Genomic DNA, 16,418 nt, shown 5'->3' with positions numbered 1-16,418 from the left:
GTGTCTTAGGTCTGAAGGACTCTGGGCAAGTCTCCTCACTTCTTCCTGCTCTCATTTGTAGAGAGGAGACCCTTTAACCCTAGGGATATCAGCCCACGCCAGATCTTCGTCACCCTCCCATGAGGAGGTTAGTTTAATAGGCCCTGCCATTGAGTCTGGACCTGCTCACCTGATTTCAGCAGGCAGGTCAGAGGTTTGGCCAAAAGTGACCAGTGACCACAGACTTGAGGCTTCAAAGAAAACCCAGGGCTCCCCTGAGAATGGTCTCCAGCCACTATAGAAAAGAGGGTGTGTGGCATGCTGGGCCGTTTGCAAGTGTGAGAAAAGGAAGGAGGATAATACCAAGGGCCAGGACACCCTCCGCTTGACCCTGTTCAAGGCCCACTGTGCAGGCCAGCTGAACACCATTTCCTGCCCAGATTCCCTGGGACACCACCATTCTTACTACCAACTCCGTGTGTGTGTGTGTGTGTGTGTGTGTGTGTGTGTGTGTGTGTGTGTGTGTGTTCGTGTGCATGTGGCATGTGTAGATCTTGGACCTACACACATAAAACTTGGAAGTAGGCAGCCCTGGCGTTCCTCCCTTTGTAGCACTTTTCAAGCCTCAAGTCGTGTGACTTCGGGCTAGCACTCCACCCCCACCCCACCTCCTTAAAACTTGTTTCTTCTCCTACTGGAGGGAGACAGTGACCTGTTATCACAGGGTGAGTGGGCAAACTGAAAGGCTGAGGCTTTGCAGCCATGAGCAAGGCTCCAGGCTGGCGAGGTGGGCTCTGCCCACGTGAGCTGCCGCTATAACTGAGACAAGTTATTTGTGCAGATGGCTGGGACAAGCAGTCTGCCGCTCCAAGGAAGCATGAAGTCCCTCAGAAAACAACAACAACCCTTCCCCCGAGTGTTTCTTCCAGGAAGTTGGGGAATTTGTCAAAAAAACCAAGCATCCGGCACGTTGCACGTTTTAAAAAACGAAAACCTAAACGTTTAAAGGAGAGCATAGATCTTTTGGGAGGATTTAGGAGTGTGGAAGGACTGGAGAACGGAAATGGCTCCTTGGTGAAGGCGATGCAGAGCCGAGAATCAGACTCATGTACCTCAGGACAGGTGCCATCTTTTCAGGAAGTCCAAGCTTGTTGAGGAGGCTCCAAACACTCTTGTCCTCCCCAGGAAAGCTTCGGCTACAGGCGTCCCCAAACCTGGGAACAAGGAGCAAGCGCGATCCACAGGTGCCAGGCCAGGAGTACCGAGATCAGGCGCCGGTGAGGGCTCCGCTTCTGTGCTCAAGTGGCGCGTCCTGGAGGGAGCGGGACGTGAACGCACTGGCTGAGCGGTCAAGCAGGAGGCGCTCTACGTCCGTCTCCACCTCCTCGCTGGCCCTCAGTCTCCTCCTCCCAGCATTGGGTTCGCAGTCCCGGCACTTGAGAAAACAGATCTCGTTGGAGACCTACCGGAGCTCTCAGCTCCCAGAGCCTCCTCCAAGTTTTGAGGACGTCCCAGTCTCTCTCCTTGGCGCCACCGCCCTCAGGCCAACTTGGAGGAAGTGATCTGCGGCCGGGGCGGGGAGCCCAGTGCCGGGTGCGCGAGGACGCGAGCGCCAACTGTCCAGACCGGCTGCGGAGACCCCTGGCGCGGTCGAGTAGGGGGACGCGCCCGGGTGGAGACCCGATCGGAGGGCTGGGGGCGCGGCGGCCACTCCAGGAGGTCGGGCGGCGAGCGTGACCTCACTGGGAGGGGCCAGCGCGCAGCCGGGGCTGGGAACCCAGCGCCGAGAGCGCCGCGCGGAGCCGATCGTCGCACAGAGAGCGCACGCCCTGGCAGGGATGGAGCGCTACAAAGGTGAGGGCGCCGGGCGGGCGCACCTACTTGTTGCGGGGAAAGAGGGCGGGGGCTTGTCGCCTGGATTCAGGTGACCAGAATGGGCTGTCTACGCCGAAAGGACCGCAGCCCAAGAGGGGGTGACCGAGGCTACATGGGCCGGGCGGTGGGCTCCTAGGCTTAGAACGCGGCCCTTTGATCTTCCTGGGCGCCTGGGGTCTCTACTTGGAGATCAAGGTGAGGCTTCTCACCTGTTGGAGAATCGAGGGTGTGTCCGGAGTCATCCCGTCACCCCCCTAGTTTGCCTCGAGGGAAAGATGTCTACAGTCGAGGGGGCCCAAATAAGGTCTCTACAGTGAGGAGCTGCTGGGGGCAGAAGGGCGAGTTGTGGGGTCCTTTCGATGGTACTACCTTGCTGAGGGGGCTTCTTGCAGATTCCTGGATAAGCCTTGTCGGGTGGTAAAGAAGGCTCCTGATGCGGTGGGGTGGCCTGCTATTCTGTTCTTGGCTAGGTCCGACTCTCCACCACTTCGGTAACCGTGCCTCTCCGAGCCCCTTGCGGACCCCTCACCCCCAAGCTGCATGAGGTGTGGGTTAGGAGCCCAGGGGGCTGCCCAGCAGGTGGAGCGCCTGTAGGCGTCCTGGCAGCTGAGCGGGCTTGGATTTGGCTGTGGCCAGGGATCTTGGCCAAACCCGAGTGGGCGGGCCGGCCCGGATATGCCCGAAGGGTTTTGGAGCCCCAGGGCTGGAGTCCAGAACCCTTGGACAGTCCTTTGAAAAGGGGGCTCAAGGTGCTGTCCCTGAAGCGGATATTTCGGTGCGCCCCCACATGCCTTCCTCTGGGAAAAGTTTCTTGCAATGACCCCCCCCCGGGGGGGGGCGGTGGTTGTTAAAGCTAAACCTGTGAAAGGAAATTCGGCTTCTATATTTGTTTTCCCCTTGGAGGGTAATAAGGCGAACGCTCAGATTTCCAAGGAATCTCGCCCTTTATCGTTTATTTATGGAAATTACATTAGGGGACCTACTCGGACTGGACGTTTTCCTAAACAAGTAACGTCTTTTGACTTTTCTTTGCGTTTTCTCATCAGAATCATTAGTGACGAGTGATATCCGCCAGACTCACCTGTAAATAGGGCGGGGGAGGGGCGCCACAGGAAATCACTTAGCAAACTTCAGTTTCTTTCTGTGACCTCTTCACTGGAACCTCTCTCCCATGTCTAACTCGGTGGTCTTATCTAAGTTCTGATGGAATCTAGTCAGTTTTGTTCGGGAAGGGTTGAGATTGCCCTCATGCAGTCTCAAACACTGGCAGCAACAGCCCCTCTCCTGGTAAAAATGCTGTTCCTGCCTCCGCCCTGGGCCTCCGCCCTTAAGGAGGGAACCTTGTGGGGGAATTGAGGCCTTGGGTGTCTTCCTTCAGCTCCCCGGGGGATTATGAAGCTGACGCGGATGTTGGCCCCAAAAGGAGGATCCAAGTTGCAAGCTACTTTGCCCAATCTTCAAACTGGTTCAAGTTAGTTAACAGGCAATAGGTGGGCGTCTGTTGGCCTAGGGTTCATCTGCAGGGTTTTGTGTAAATAGTTTCTGAATAGGCAAGGCCTTGGCAGGATAAAATCTGCTTAGTTTATCTTTCCCTCCTGGGGGCTGAAAAATCATATCCTCCACTAGGCTTAGTTAGGGGCTTCCTGCTAACTGAAGAGAACTTGGTTTCAGGTCAGTGTTTATGTTTTGGAAACAGATGTATGCACTAGAGATCGATAAGTTGATAGACTTGAGGATTACCTGGGTTGCAAAGGAGAAGCCAACCACCCGGCTTTGGTTGACTCTCCGGAGAAATGATTTCAGATCTCACTGATGTCATGCTGCTAATATCTGCTAATTTTCTGGGAAGAATGTGGGGATCTTCTAACCCCAGGCGTGTTACATTCTCTGTTCTCAGGAGAGGCAGATGAGTCCTACTCTGGGAACTCAATGAATGCAAATTCTTGTCTGCAAAGTTTATGCTAAGTGCCATGGCTGGTAAACCAGGAACCTGGCTGGAACCAGGTTACTCTTGCTTGTCAGGTACTGGGTACGCGCGCGCGCGCACACACACACACACACACACACACACACACACACACACCCACCCATATTTTTAAGGAAAGACTGAATAGTCACAGAATAAATAGGTATAATGGTTTGAATGATAAAGTTAAATAGGAAAGACAAGATTTATCTGGGCTCTTGGAACTTTTGTAAAATTGTTCAAAATATTCTGATGGTATCTGACTTTTTTTAATTTAAATGCTTTCATATTTCAAAACTTCCAATTTTGAGCTCTTTTCCACACAGGTAGAATTGCTCATTATTGTCTTCAGAATCCAAAAGTGTTTTCTCCAATTTGAAAGGCTTAGAAAGCCGTCGTGGTAGGAGGAATGCGTTTTCCGTGTCCACAGCCTTACTGTCATCCATTGCAAACCTCCCAAAGTAGCTTGTACTTTTAGGCTCTGGGCTACCTTTCAATTGTCTTGAGGGAGCTTAAGGATGGCTGAAATATCTCCCAGTATTTAATACTATAAAAAGTTTCAGACCTTTCTCCCAGTTCTTTCCAACCCCTTCTACTAGATCTCCATGGCTTTCTTGAGCAAAGACAAAGGGGTGTGGAGTAAGTATGGGTCCCCTCCCAGAGGAATAAAGCTTTTCTGAAAATTGCTATAAAGTGTTGGTAAAGCTGCTGTGCCTTGCATGGGAATCTCTTTGGCACTGTATAAGCAGTAAGACCCCTACAAGTGTCCAAGATTCAGTGCCAAGTCTGACAGGGTGCCTTGAAAAGGCTCCCATCCTTGAGTGTTTATATATTTATGACTCTCCTAAGAGCATCCTGTATCACTGTGTGTGAGCCCATTGGCTGACCTCACCCCATGCAGTCAAGGATCCTGGTTCCTATTGCTCTCCCAGCTGGTGAGTGGGTTCAGGGCCAAATGTGACTGACCTACTATCTGTGGATTGGAACATCATGCAGAAGCTTCCTGAAGTTGCATCACACTTGGATCCTAACTGGCCTGGCTGAGATGTACAGGCTTCCTTCATTTTAGATGGGAGTGATCCCATCTAAAAACGGTTGTGGCCATGAATCTTCCTGCCTTTGGTTTTTCAGTCTGACTACTGCTTCCTTAGGTGACTTTATGGCACAGGAGTTAGGAGAGAGCTGTGAACTATTGTTCAGAAAACATGTTTAGAGCTTGCTGGGAAATCTTGAGAGCTGTGGTCAGGGAAGGTCTTAAAAGAAAAAAATAAATAAATAAGGGAAATAAAGCAGACTGATAATTTATAGTTCCCTTTCAGGAGTTATCTTTCCTCTGTGCTTAAGAACTCTGCTTTTTCCTTGTCGATGTCTGACCTAGACGCAGGTTCTTAGCCTCAGCTGTATATGGAACCATGTATTTGTAGGGCATGGGAAGGTAGGGCTGTAAAGGCCCCAATAGACAGTTGGATTTCAATGTCTAGAGTGTGGTTTGGGCACTGCAGTTTTCAAAGATCTTCAGGTGATTCTAATGTGACCTGAAGTTAAGAATCATATTTACTTAAGAAAAAAAGGAAACACCAAATAGGAAAACGGAGCAGTAGGTTGGGGAGATGGTTTCCATGCAAGCATGAGGACCTGTGTTCATAACCCTAGCACCCATATAAAAAGCCAGATATCGTGGTGTGTGCTGGCAAGCCAGGGTAGCTGAATTGGCAAGCTCAAAGTCCCCATGAGACTAATTTCTAATTTCCAAAAAACAAGGTGGAGAGCAATTGAGAAAGATAACCTGACAGCCCTTAGTGTGTGCGCAACACACAGACACACACACACAGACACACACACACACACACACACACACACACACACACACACACACACAGTCTGTTTGCTCCTCAGAACTGCTTTTAGGGGTACCCAGATCTGATGATGCTTAAGTCCTTGAAGTGGTGTAGGACTTGCACATGAGGCACCATACCCTCTCAACTGCTTTACTTCATCTCTCGGTTACAGTGTATGTAGTTGCTATATTGTAGCATTTAGGAAAGGATGACAAGGAAATCAATACACATTTAATATAGTTGCAACTGTTGTAGGCTGAAATACACAGTACACATCATCAACAGTAGTGTTTCCCTACCCTACCCCAGTGTGGTGGATCTTGGGTTGGCTGACTCTAAGGCCACAGAACCTATAGCTGTGGAGGGCCCACTAGAATTCAGTACACACCCTCCACCTGAAAAATGAAAGCAAGCATGGAGCGGATAGTGTAGATGTGCCCTGGTGTATCTTCTCATGTCTGCAGAAATGTGGTTCACTTTCAGCCTGTGTCAGCTTTGAACAGAGGTATGTGATCACTGTTTAAAAACAATGTCCAAGTCTCCATGCTTTGCAGGCCTCAGCTCCGAGTCTGCTCACTGTACTCGACCCTGGGCACTCCTGACTTTGAAGCTCTTTGTGTGGGAGCCTGGCAGCAAAATGGTCTAAAACAGAAAGTGGGAGAGGTCATGTTGGTGCTGAAGAGCCAGGAGCCAGGAATTCAGCTTTGGGCCCTTCCCCTCTCCTGATGGGGTAGAAGCCCTGGGAACTGGGCTGCTTCCAGCACAATTAAAGGGCCAAAATGGGCCAGGGAGCTTCAAAGCTGAGAAAGCTGTGCGGGTTTCCCTCCAGACCCCTTTAACGACAGGAAATGCTCCTCTAAAGGCATCCCTCCTTCGGGGGAGGGAGACTCCTCCTAAGCTAGGGAGAAGGGCACTGAGGCTGCCACCAGAGGGGCCGGCATGGTGACAGAGTGGAGAGCATAGCAGCCCAGAGACCCAGTGACCTACATGCTGTATTCTTCCTTGGGCCAGGCACTGATCTTTCCACGCCTCAGTTTCCCCATCTGGAGAGCAGCTGTCATGTGTCCCTTATGTGGCTTTTCAAGCACTGGTCCAGGCTCACTGCTCTGTGGCCAGCGAGGACCCAGAGGGAGAATGTGAGAAGTCAGGGAAGTGAGGGAGGAAGGGAATGGAGCTGCCAGCAAAGGTCAGTTTAGGATTGTGCTTCTTATAAATAAAACTGATTTCCTGTTGAGAGACGGGGAGTCGCAGACTTAGTGGGAAAGAGAACGCTGTCAAGTATGGAAGGAATTCATTTTTGAAGGACTTGCATGTCACTGTGTCTCCAAAGATAGTTAAGGCCAGTGCTAGGGTTTGAAACAGGAGATGAGTCAGTCCCATTTGAGAGGCAGGGCTACTGAGTCCATAGAGGGTAAGCAACAGTTCATAGGGTCAGTGACAGGCTACGGACAGTTGAGTTTGTAAAAGGAGAATTCCTGCTGAAGAATTTATCTACCAGAAAGTTCTGGAAGCAATGTCACAATCTCGTCAGTGTCTTCATGCCAGGAAGGGGTTAGCTGCTGAGTTAAACTCCCTCCATCTTTAGGACCCAGTCCCATGTCTGTCTTCCACAAAGCCATCATGGCTTTCCAGGTCTCCTTGCCAATTTAGGTAGGGCCTCAGTAATATATGACATGTGCTAGACATGCAACAAGTGTCCGAAATTGATGTTACTTGGTCTTATAATTATATACAGATCTATTTTCCCTGATAAGCTGAACTCTGTCAAGATAGGGACTTGATTTCTGGCCCCTCATCAGGCAAATAGTAAGGATAAATGGGTGGATACATGAGTGTCATGTACAGAGCACATACTGTCTAGTGTCTTGCTTCTCAAGAGCAGACCTGGTTCAGAAAAAGAAATGAAGCAGAATCTTTGAGCCAAATTCTGGAAGTGGGGAAGGAAGTGCCTGGGCTGCCCTCAGCACAGCAACTTGAGTCTTCTCTCTGTCTGTTCCAGCACAGGGGTGTTGCTGTCTGATGGTGCAGAGAAGGATCCTGCAGGTCTCTGCTTGTGAGTATGAGCCTGTCTGTGCCCTCTGCAGTCGCTCATCTGCAGCCGCTCAGCTGGCCTCCAGGCTTCTGTGGGTGTAGACCTGGCTCCACCCATGCTGTGGATGGAGGGCTGGGGGACCCCATGGAGCCAGGCTCTGGTCCAGGGACACAGGGGCTGGAGCTTCTAATCTGCCTTCTGCCACTAACATACTGTGCAACCTTGGGCAAGTCAATTAATCTTTCTGGGCCTCATTTCTGTATGAGTAAGCTACTGATCCCTAACCCACTTCCAGGCAGCATGGAGGAATAACCCAAGAACCATTTGGTAAATACTTTGCCGAGGATGATGTTGTGTTCAGTCAGAAGAATAGATAGTGGTATCTGTGGGAACTTCTGTGATGTGGTTCTGCCCTTGAGGTGTGTGCTGATCCTCAGTAAATTTAGACTCCAGCTGTGTGTATTCTTGGTAAAGTTTGGTGGAGCTTAGAGTTAGGAGTATCGGGCAAAGCATCCTTGTTTTCCAAAGGCACCATCTGCTCCTTTCTATGTAGGCCAGCTGGAAAGACAGACAGGACTTGCTATCTCCTGAGCCTTGCATCCTGGTCCTGCCTGATTTGCTCTGATTACTTGGTGAGTTTATGTAGGGAGACCTCTAAATTCCAGTAGGAGCCATGAGCTCTTTGCTAATGTTCTCTCAATTGATTCTCATTTTCTCTCTACTTAATCTCCAAGTAAACTAAGCTCAAACTTGGCCAAGTGGAGGGTATGGAGAATAATGCTCAGATATGTGGGTGGAGCCAGCATAGCTCTGGCCTGGGGTGGATGGATAGAGGCAGGGCACTGACGTCAGGGGTCTCGCTGGGACCTAAGTGAGGGCAAGATGACAGAAGCTCAGTTCCTCTTACCTCCTAAGGCCTCCTGGGGACTCCAGGCCAGCTGTGGGCCTGGTGGAGGGCCTTGCGCTTGCTTGAAATTTCAGCACTAGCAGACTGCAAAGGAACCTTCTGCTTAGTGTTAAACCAAGGAAATAGAGCCAGCTGCTAGCGGGAGAGAGTAGTCAGCTGTGCACCAAAAGGATTCCCATGGAGCCGTGGAGCAGTCTACCCTTGGAGGTGGCTTCCCCAAGTCAAGTGACCAGCTATTCTGGTTTGCCTGGGATTTCTTGGTCTTGCCCCCTGGAACCCACCCCCTAGGAAACTCCTAAGCCCCGGAGAAACTGAGGTGGGGGCTAACCCTATTCCCAAACCTCAGCTGTTGAATCTCTCTGAATCTCCACAGCAAAGACAAGCCAGAGCCCAGAGTTTCATCTCTCTAATAAGAAAGTGAAAGTCTGAAACTAAAAGTGGGTGTAACATTCTCTGATGGTTTGCAGGATGCTAAGTGAAAGGAGGCAGGATCTGGAGCCTGCACGATTCAGTTTGCTTATACAGCTTTCTAGAAAAAGCCAGACTACCTATCGAGAATGTGAATCAGTTCTGTAGGTACCAGGGCTGCCCTGGGGGATGGGGTAGTCCACAACAGGACTTAACCCAATAAGTACTATGAATGATAGAAACGTCCAACCTCCTTATTGTGGTGGACAGCTATGTGTACTGTCCAGCTAATAGGGCAGGTTTGTTTGCCTCTGCGTGTAAACTATACCTTGGTCAAACTGCCTCTTACAAACGCATGCAGGCTCTTGGCCTGGCCTGCTCACTCGTGGCCCGCTGTCCATCTCAACAGTGTGCCCTCTTTGATGTTTTCTATCACTTTGCTCCATATCAAGTTGCTGCTTTTGTAAACAAAATCACACACAGCCCATGATGCTGCCTACCTTGTGAGATGGAGGATGGGCTCAATACACTGAGTCGTTACAGGAATTCAGGAGAAACTGAGTCTTGGTGCTGATGGTGGTGTTGGAGGTAGTGCAGATTTCTAGTTTGATGCATAGACTCAGCTTTGACTGAATCCTGAGCAGTGGAGACTTCTAGAGAACATAATGATGGAAGCATTCCTTTCATTACAAATCAGTTCTCTACATGCCAGAGAGCAGGTGAGCCCAAGAGGACCCTGGGTAAGGAAGCCCTGGACAGCAACCTGGATGTTCTGCTGCTAGCTACATGTGGCTCCACCACAGTGACTGTGGCAATATTTTTTGGTCTTTTCACCAAGAAGGCTACTGAGCTGGAATGGAGTGTCCAGACTGCACCACCGTCCATTCTCTGTTGACTTTCTGGCACTGGCCATTCTACTAGCAAGTATTAGGTCAGGGCTTATTTGGAGGGGAAGAAGCCAGGGTGCAGCAAGATAACACAACTTAGTCCCAGGTGATGGAAGGATGTCTCCAGGCAGGGCTGAGCCTTGTGACACAGGGGATACATTATTAGGCTTCACCACACTGGAGGTTTCCTTTTCTAAACCAAGCATTGAATTGGTCTGTTCTTTGGGTGAATTTCATTGGTTCTGTGCCCATGCTGTCTGGGGCCAGTCTTTGCATCTTTATTAAGTATAATGTGTTGGATATCCATGGAACATGTAGCCACGAGGATCATGTGGACGAGATCATGTTCAAATGTGAATTACACTGGAGAATTTCACACAGACATTTCTTTTTAAACACTGATGTGTTCAAACCACTAAGTCATCCCTAACAGCAGCTCTGTTCCACCTCCTGGGCATCCCAGCAGAATGAACAGGCAATAGCTGGTGAGTCCTGCTTTAGTTCGTTGGCAGGCTGGGTGGTGCAGTGACAGAGCAACACTTTTGAACCTCTTCCTGGAGACACAGCCCTTGACATGGGTCAGGTCTGGCTGTGGCTGGTTCCCCCGAGAAAGACCAAGTCTGGGGAAGCCCTGGGTCTGCTTCTGGTTTGAGCACAAAACCTGGAGGGCTAGCTTATCTAACAGGGTGTCTGGGATACACGGAGGCTACAGGTGCTGCTTCCCTGTCAGCAGGTTAGAACCGCCCTCTCAGGGTCAGCCGTCACACGGCATCCCTTGGGTTTGGGGAACTGTCTGCCATCCTGTTAGACTTGCAAGCTGGAAGTTTGCCATTTCCTCCCCTCTTCCTCCCTCTTTTGCCCCACCCCACCCCCATCCCCAGTTCTTATACAACAGGATTTATTCATGTTAACTGTATTCAAGTCCCAGATGGGGGCAGAAAAAGAGATTGTGTTGAATGAGCTTATTGTTCGAAGGTTTCACTGGCTTCTTTTATTTGATACCCACAGTGCTAGAACATATTGAGCTGATTTACTGAATTTCAAATGTGGTCTTTTGGAAGGGACTCTGCTAGGGTGCTTGGTGTCCCTGGCTGCAGGGCCAGGAACTGTTGGGTGGCAAGCTTGCCTGGGGCATCTCAGCTTCATCTTTATAGTCTGGGTTCTCCTGTGGTAAATATTCTGTCCTAATCCCAGACTCATCTATGCACTGGAGACAGTGCTACCCTACCCTGTGGTTCTTTGCATTGTGAATACTTCTGTGGCATTCCCAAATGGCATGTTTTTGAAAAACTAGAGGCGATGTAGTGAATAGTGCCTTCTGCAAATGTGGCTTACAATACCTTCTGCTTGGCTGTTGTACTGGTAGGTTTTTATTGACAATGTGACATCATCTAGAGTCACCTGGGAAGAGGGAGCCTCAGTTGAGTGTTGTGGGATGTTCAGGTATGTCAAATGTGTTGCTCTGATTGGTTAAAATAAAACACTGATTGGCATTAGCTCAGGCCTACCATTGTCTAGCTCTTACTCTTATATTTAGCCCATTTCTATTAATCTATACTTTGCCATGTGGCTCGTGGCTTACTGGTACCTTATGTCTCCCTTGTCATGGTGGCAGCTGGCAAGTCTCTCCTTCTCCGCCTTCCACTTCGCAGAATTCTCTTCTCTGCTTGTCCCACCTATACTTTCTGCCCGGCTACTGACCAGTCCGTGTTTTATTTTAACCAATCAGAGCAACACATTTGACATACTTGAACATTTCTGACTGACCTGCGGCCATGTCTGTGTCTTTGTTGATGATTGATGTGCAAGGGCCCAGCCAATGGTGGATGGTACCATCCCTAGGCTGGTGAGCCTGGGCTGTGTAAGAAATGTAGCTGAGGAGGGACAGGTGAGGGAGACAGTAATTAGTGTTCCTCCATGGCTCCTGCCCTGACATCCCTCAATGATGAGCTATGACCTGGAAATGTAAGATGAAATAAACCCTTTCCTTTCCAAGTTGTTTTTGGTCAGTATTTTTTTTAAATTTTATTTATTTATATATATTTTTAGGTATGAATATTAGATATGCCTACATGCCAGAAGAGGGCATCAGACCCCATTACAGATGGCTGTGAGTCACTGTGTGGTTGCTGGGAATTGAACTCAGGACCGCTGGAAGAGTAGCCAGTGCTCTTAACTGCTGAGCCATCTCTCCAGCTCTTGGTCAGTGTTTTATCTTAGCAACAAAAAGTAACTAATACAGTTACTTATATTTTGCACAAGTGGAAGGAATTAAGGAGATGGAGTGGAAGGTATCTCACAGAAGCACTAAATATCAGACAGCAGCTCATGCCTTCTGCTTGGATGCCCGATGTAGGGCCTCTGGTCCTTGAGACATGGCAGGGTGGTCATTAGCAACTTCACTCTGTGCCCTACCATACTAGGCTCTGTGTAGCTGCTGACCTCAGGCTCTGCAAGTTCTGATCCACTCTGGACTGCCTGGAAAGCTTATTTGACACCTTGACCTGGACATGTTTAAAGATAAGGCCTTCTATCATGGTCATTATTGGACTTGTGGCTGAAGGTCATGGTAGATAAGGCAGTTAAGTGCAGTTGCAGCATAGACCTATGACAGTCCCAGATTTCTAGAGCTCTTGGTGGCCTTCTGAGGGAATCACCATAGGCACTTCAGCTGGGTAAGACTTGTGTCTCTCTGGAGTCCATGGAAATCTGTCTGTGGTTCACATGACTACCACCCTAGATGTCTTGAGACCTGGTGCTGGGGATGCAGGAAGGACACATCCTAAAACAATCTGCACATGTATGGCTGTGGGTTCGAGGGTCCTATTAGGAGAATGTAAGCCCGTATCTTCTTTGACAGTCACCCCTCCCCCTCTCTTCCTCTCAACTTACATTTTCTCATTCTTCCCTCTTTATTTGACACACAGAGAGAAATACAGAGGGAGGGAAGGAGGGAGGGGGAGGGGAGAGAGAGAGAGAGAGAGAGAGAGAGAGAGAGAGAGAGAGAGAGAAAGAGAGAGAGAGAGAGAAAGATACATGGGGGGACGGGGTGCACACACAGCATGATGCACATATGGGGGTCAGAGGACAACTTCTTGGATTTGGGTCTCTGCTCCCACCTCCATGTGTGTTCTAGGGACACTTGCCTGGGCCCCACCCACTCTCCTTCATGCCAGCTTTGTTCAGAGATGGAGCCTGAGTTCAGAAAGGGCATTTCCCTCTGAGCAACTGGGCTTACCTCAGCATTCCCTCTGGGGAAAGAGAGGACCAGTATAAACAATGCCAACCTCTCTCTTTCTCAGAAATTTGTACTTACTAACCTGAAACCCCATCTAGTTTAATGCAGGCTAGTGCATCATGACTAGAAGTGTCCTCTCCCTGTCCCTTCCTGTCTTTAGCAGCAGTGTGACCTGCAGGCCGTAGGGGAGGGTGGGATTGCAGTCTCAGCCTGTGCTCAGCCCCTCCTACCACCATCCAGAGGAGGGAATGGGCACGGTGTGGGGGGGGAGAGCATGGGAACTCTGCATTGTTTGGATAAAAGTTCCAAACATGAAGGCTCAACACAGACTAAAATAATTTTTCCCATTGACCTTCTGACTTCCCAGTGGGCAAGCACCCATCTCTATCACATGATGCTGATTTGGTGTGTGTAACTGTAAACACTTCCGACCAGGATCAGCTCTCTTAGAGTTATGGGATCCAGGTGTCGCCTGGCTACTGTCTAGCTGCTTCCCTCAAGGGAGGGGAGGCGCTTTGTTCTCAGAGGGAGAATTTCAGTGGCTGTCTTTGAGATGGGGCCCTCCAGAAGCACCTCCTCTCTCCGCAGTGCCTGTCCTTACTTGCTGCTTTCACTGACACAGGAAAGGGAACTAATACTAAGTCCTGAGCACGTGGGCTTTGCTCTGATGTCAGGCAGGGCTGTGGAATGCTTGGACTCCAAGTGTGGAGGGAGACAGAAGAGGAAAGCAGAAGCCCACTTTCTCTGCTGGAGCACATGGGGCCACCTAACCAGAGAAAGGGGTGGGTCAGTCCTGGTCACCCTGACGTGGACTTTGGTATTATATCAGTGTGAGCCTTTTGTCCCCAATGTAGGCAGCCTTGGAGACAGGCGATGACTTTTTTGTCCTTGGCACTAGGGACTGGGAGTCATCTCAGAGGGAAATGATGTAGGGATAATGCTGAGAATAGCTTTGGTAGGATAGAAAGACATGGGGAGTCTGTCTTGGGGAGGTCTAGCTGCCCTCTTCTCTCTCTGCGGACCTAAGCATTTCCAGATATCAGGTATGATGTGTGTATGTGGGGAGATGACTGATGGCAGCCTGGACTTGAGCATCTGTCTAATACCCTGAAAGCATAAGATGCTGACCAGAAGAAGATGATTTTCCTGGGGAGGGCAAGGCTGAAGCAGAATGAAGGGGAGAGCGAGGGAGAGACTGCCAGGAGGTCTGGCTCCGATGGGTTGGAAGGACTTCACTTCTCCCACAGCCTCTTGTGTGTCTTTGTGACTGCTGCTGGATGTCTACCTATGCATTTCCTCCCTAGTTGGAGAACAAAAGCAAGGGCAGTCAATAGCTTAGAGCAAACATTCTCTACAAATGGCTTCTAAAAAATATTGCCATTATAGAGTATGAAAATAATTAAGATTGAGGAGGGAAGAGCTGGCTGGCCAGGGTCCTGGTCGGGACTTGCGTGAGATTCCAGTGTGTCACTGATGACTGTACTCCATACATTTTCAACACAGGTACACTCGGCAGTGGGGAGTGTTGTGGCCGGGAACCGACGTGCAAAGGGAATTCACAGTTTCTTTCTGGGTGGTGTGGACTGTTCAGTGAATGTCTCTTCCCTCACTGATACTCTGAACTTTGATGCACAGGAACCCCTGTCTTTCTCGTATTTTCTGTCTGTGGGTTTCGCATAGAGGTGAACATATTGTTACCATAACTAGACCAGTCCAGATTCTTCAGGCCCCTTACCAGGCCTTCTTCCTGTGTATACAGAGTGCCAACAGTAATTTTCCAGTGGAAAGCAAGGGGATAGATTGGCTTCTGGTCTGTACTGAGGACAAACATGGCCCACTTCCTGGATGCCCGGCTTCTGCAATGATCCTGGATCCACCCTTTTTGGTGGACATACTAGACTCCTTGTAGACATCCGTGGTAGACTTCTGCAGGTGCTTGACCATGGGCTAGAATGCCCTACCCTCAGTACTGCCTGGCAAGCGTATTTGTTAAAGTTTACTCAGTCTGGATGTCTTGACCATCATTCTTCCTAACACACGTGTGCACACGCATGGCTTTTAGCCCTCCTTAGTGTAACTTGCTCAATTCTCAATGGCCATAGCCATTGTGTCGATGCTATAATTAATGGGCAATCTATATATAACTCATTGAGGGTTACATAGCACCTAAGTCTGTGTGTGATGTATTTTGAGTGCTTACAAACAGAACTTGGATGATTGAGAAACTCTTGATGACCTAGTTTTCCTTCAAGTTGAATTTTTCAAAGTTAAAGTCTCCATTCACCTGTGGATACATACCCTGAGATGTTTAATAGGCAGCTGGCAGAATGGAGGAGCATGGTTATAACATCTAAAAACTTCAAGGGATTGCCATTTTGGATTTACAAGGGGTTCCCACAAGTCAACTGATAATAAGCAGAATTCTCAAAATGAGACAAAGTATATTAATAGGAATTTATAGGTAAAGAGGCCACCAAAAACCTAATGAAGTATCTAAGAGATGTCCCAGTTCTTGTAGTCATTGCTGACAAGCCAGCTGACTGCTCAGAAGCCTAGCAGGCATGCACAATGCCAAGTATTCACAGGGAATGTTGCTCCTCGGCCCTGGGACCGGACCGAAGAAGCACTAGCCGTGCGGTAAGACAGAGCACTCCAGCGTGTCTTAGCTGCATTGACTATAATACACATTTATTACATGACCTGGAAATGACCAAAGATAACCTCCCAGGGGCAGAATTGAGAGTGATCTGGGCACCATTATTTGTTGTGGTCAGGAGTGGGAAAGAGCCTGCTATCACTAGGGTGGATCTTTAAGACTAGGTTCTGACTGTGGGCACAGATGTTTACAGTAGCATTTCTAGCCATTAAAAATACATGAATTGGTCCACGTTTAGCAGAACATATATCAAAAGTGCCTGCTTGAAAGTTCATGAGGGTGAGAGGAAGTGAAATTATATATTCTATTCTACCCATGTGAGCAGAAGCCGACATATAGTTCTAATTCAAAGCAGAATTAGGCTGAGGAGGGCAACAGGAGACATTGTAGTGTGCTATGAGGTAAGTAGGGAAGGGGATCCTCTGTCCTGTGCCTGCCCGTGAATTTTTGGCCTGACCAAGGCCTTTTTCCCAGGAGGCTTTGATAAGAGATCATTCTTATGCTAGACCCTAAAGTTCACATATAGCTGTCAGAGCTTTAGTGGGGGCCGGGTCGGGGAGTAGCCATCCCACTTTATTACAGAGGGAGGTCAGTCCTGACCACTTTCTCTTATGCCTGGCATGGTCAGGCTG

General features: G+C 49.2%; 1 protein-coding gene across 3 annotated transcripts in view; it reads left to right on the top strand.

The window, feature by feature from the left end:
• Positions 1 to 1,444: 1,444 nt before the first annotated feature.
• Afap1l2 (actin filament associated protein 1 like 2) overlaps positions 1,445 to 16,418 on the top strand; it is a 100,271-nt gene continuing 85,297 nt past the window's right edge. For 2 of the 3 annotated variants that reach the window (XM_036173591.1, XM_036173612.1), the window contains exons 1-2: positions 1,445 to 1,833; positions 7,658 to 7,711. In XM_036173591.1, coding sequence (XP_036029484.1) covers positions 1,818 to 1,833; positions 7,658 to 7,711 — 70 coding nt within the window. In that variant the 5' untranslated portion in view covers positions 1,445 to 1,817. The remainder of the gene's footprint in view (positions 1,834 to 7,657; positions 7,712 to 16,418) is intronic. The other variant, XM_036173601.1, reaches the window with a different exon arrangement.

Source organism: Onychomys torridus, chromosome 1 (genome assembly GCF_903995425.1).
Source record: "Onychomys torridus chromosome 1, mOncTor1.1, whole genome shotgun sequence".
NCBI lineage: Eukaryota > Metazoa > Chordata > Mammalia > Rodentia > Cricetidae > Onychomys > Onychomys torridus.
The sequence above is the reverse complement of the archived record's forward strand: the minus strand, read 5'-3'. Positions and strand labels throughout refer to the sequence as shown.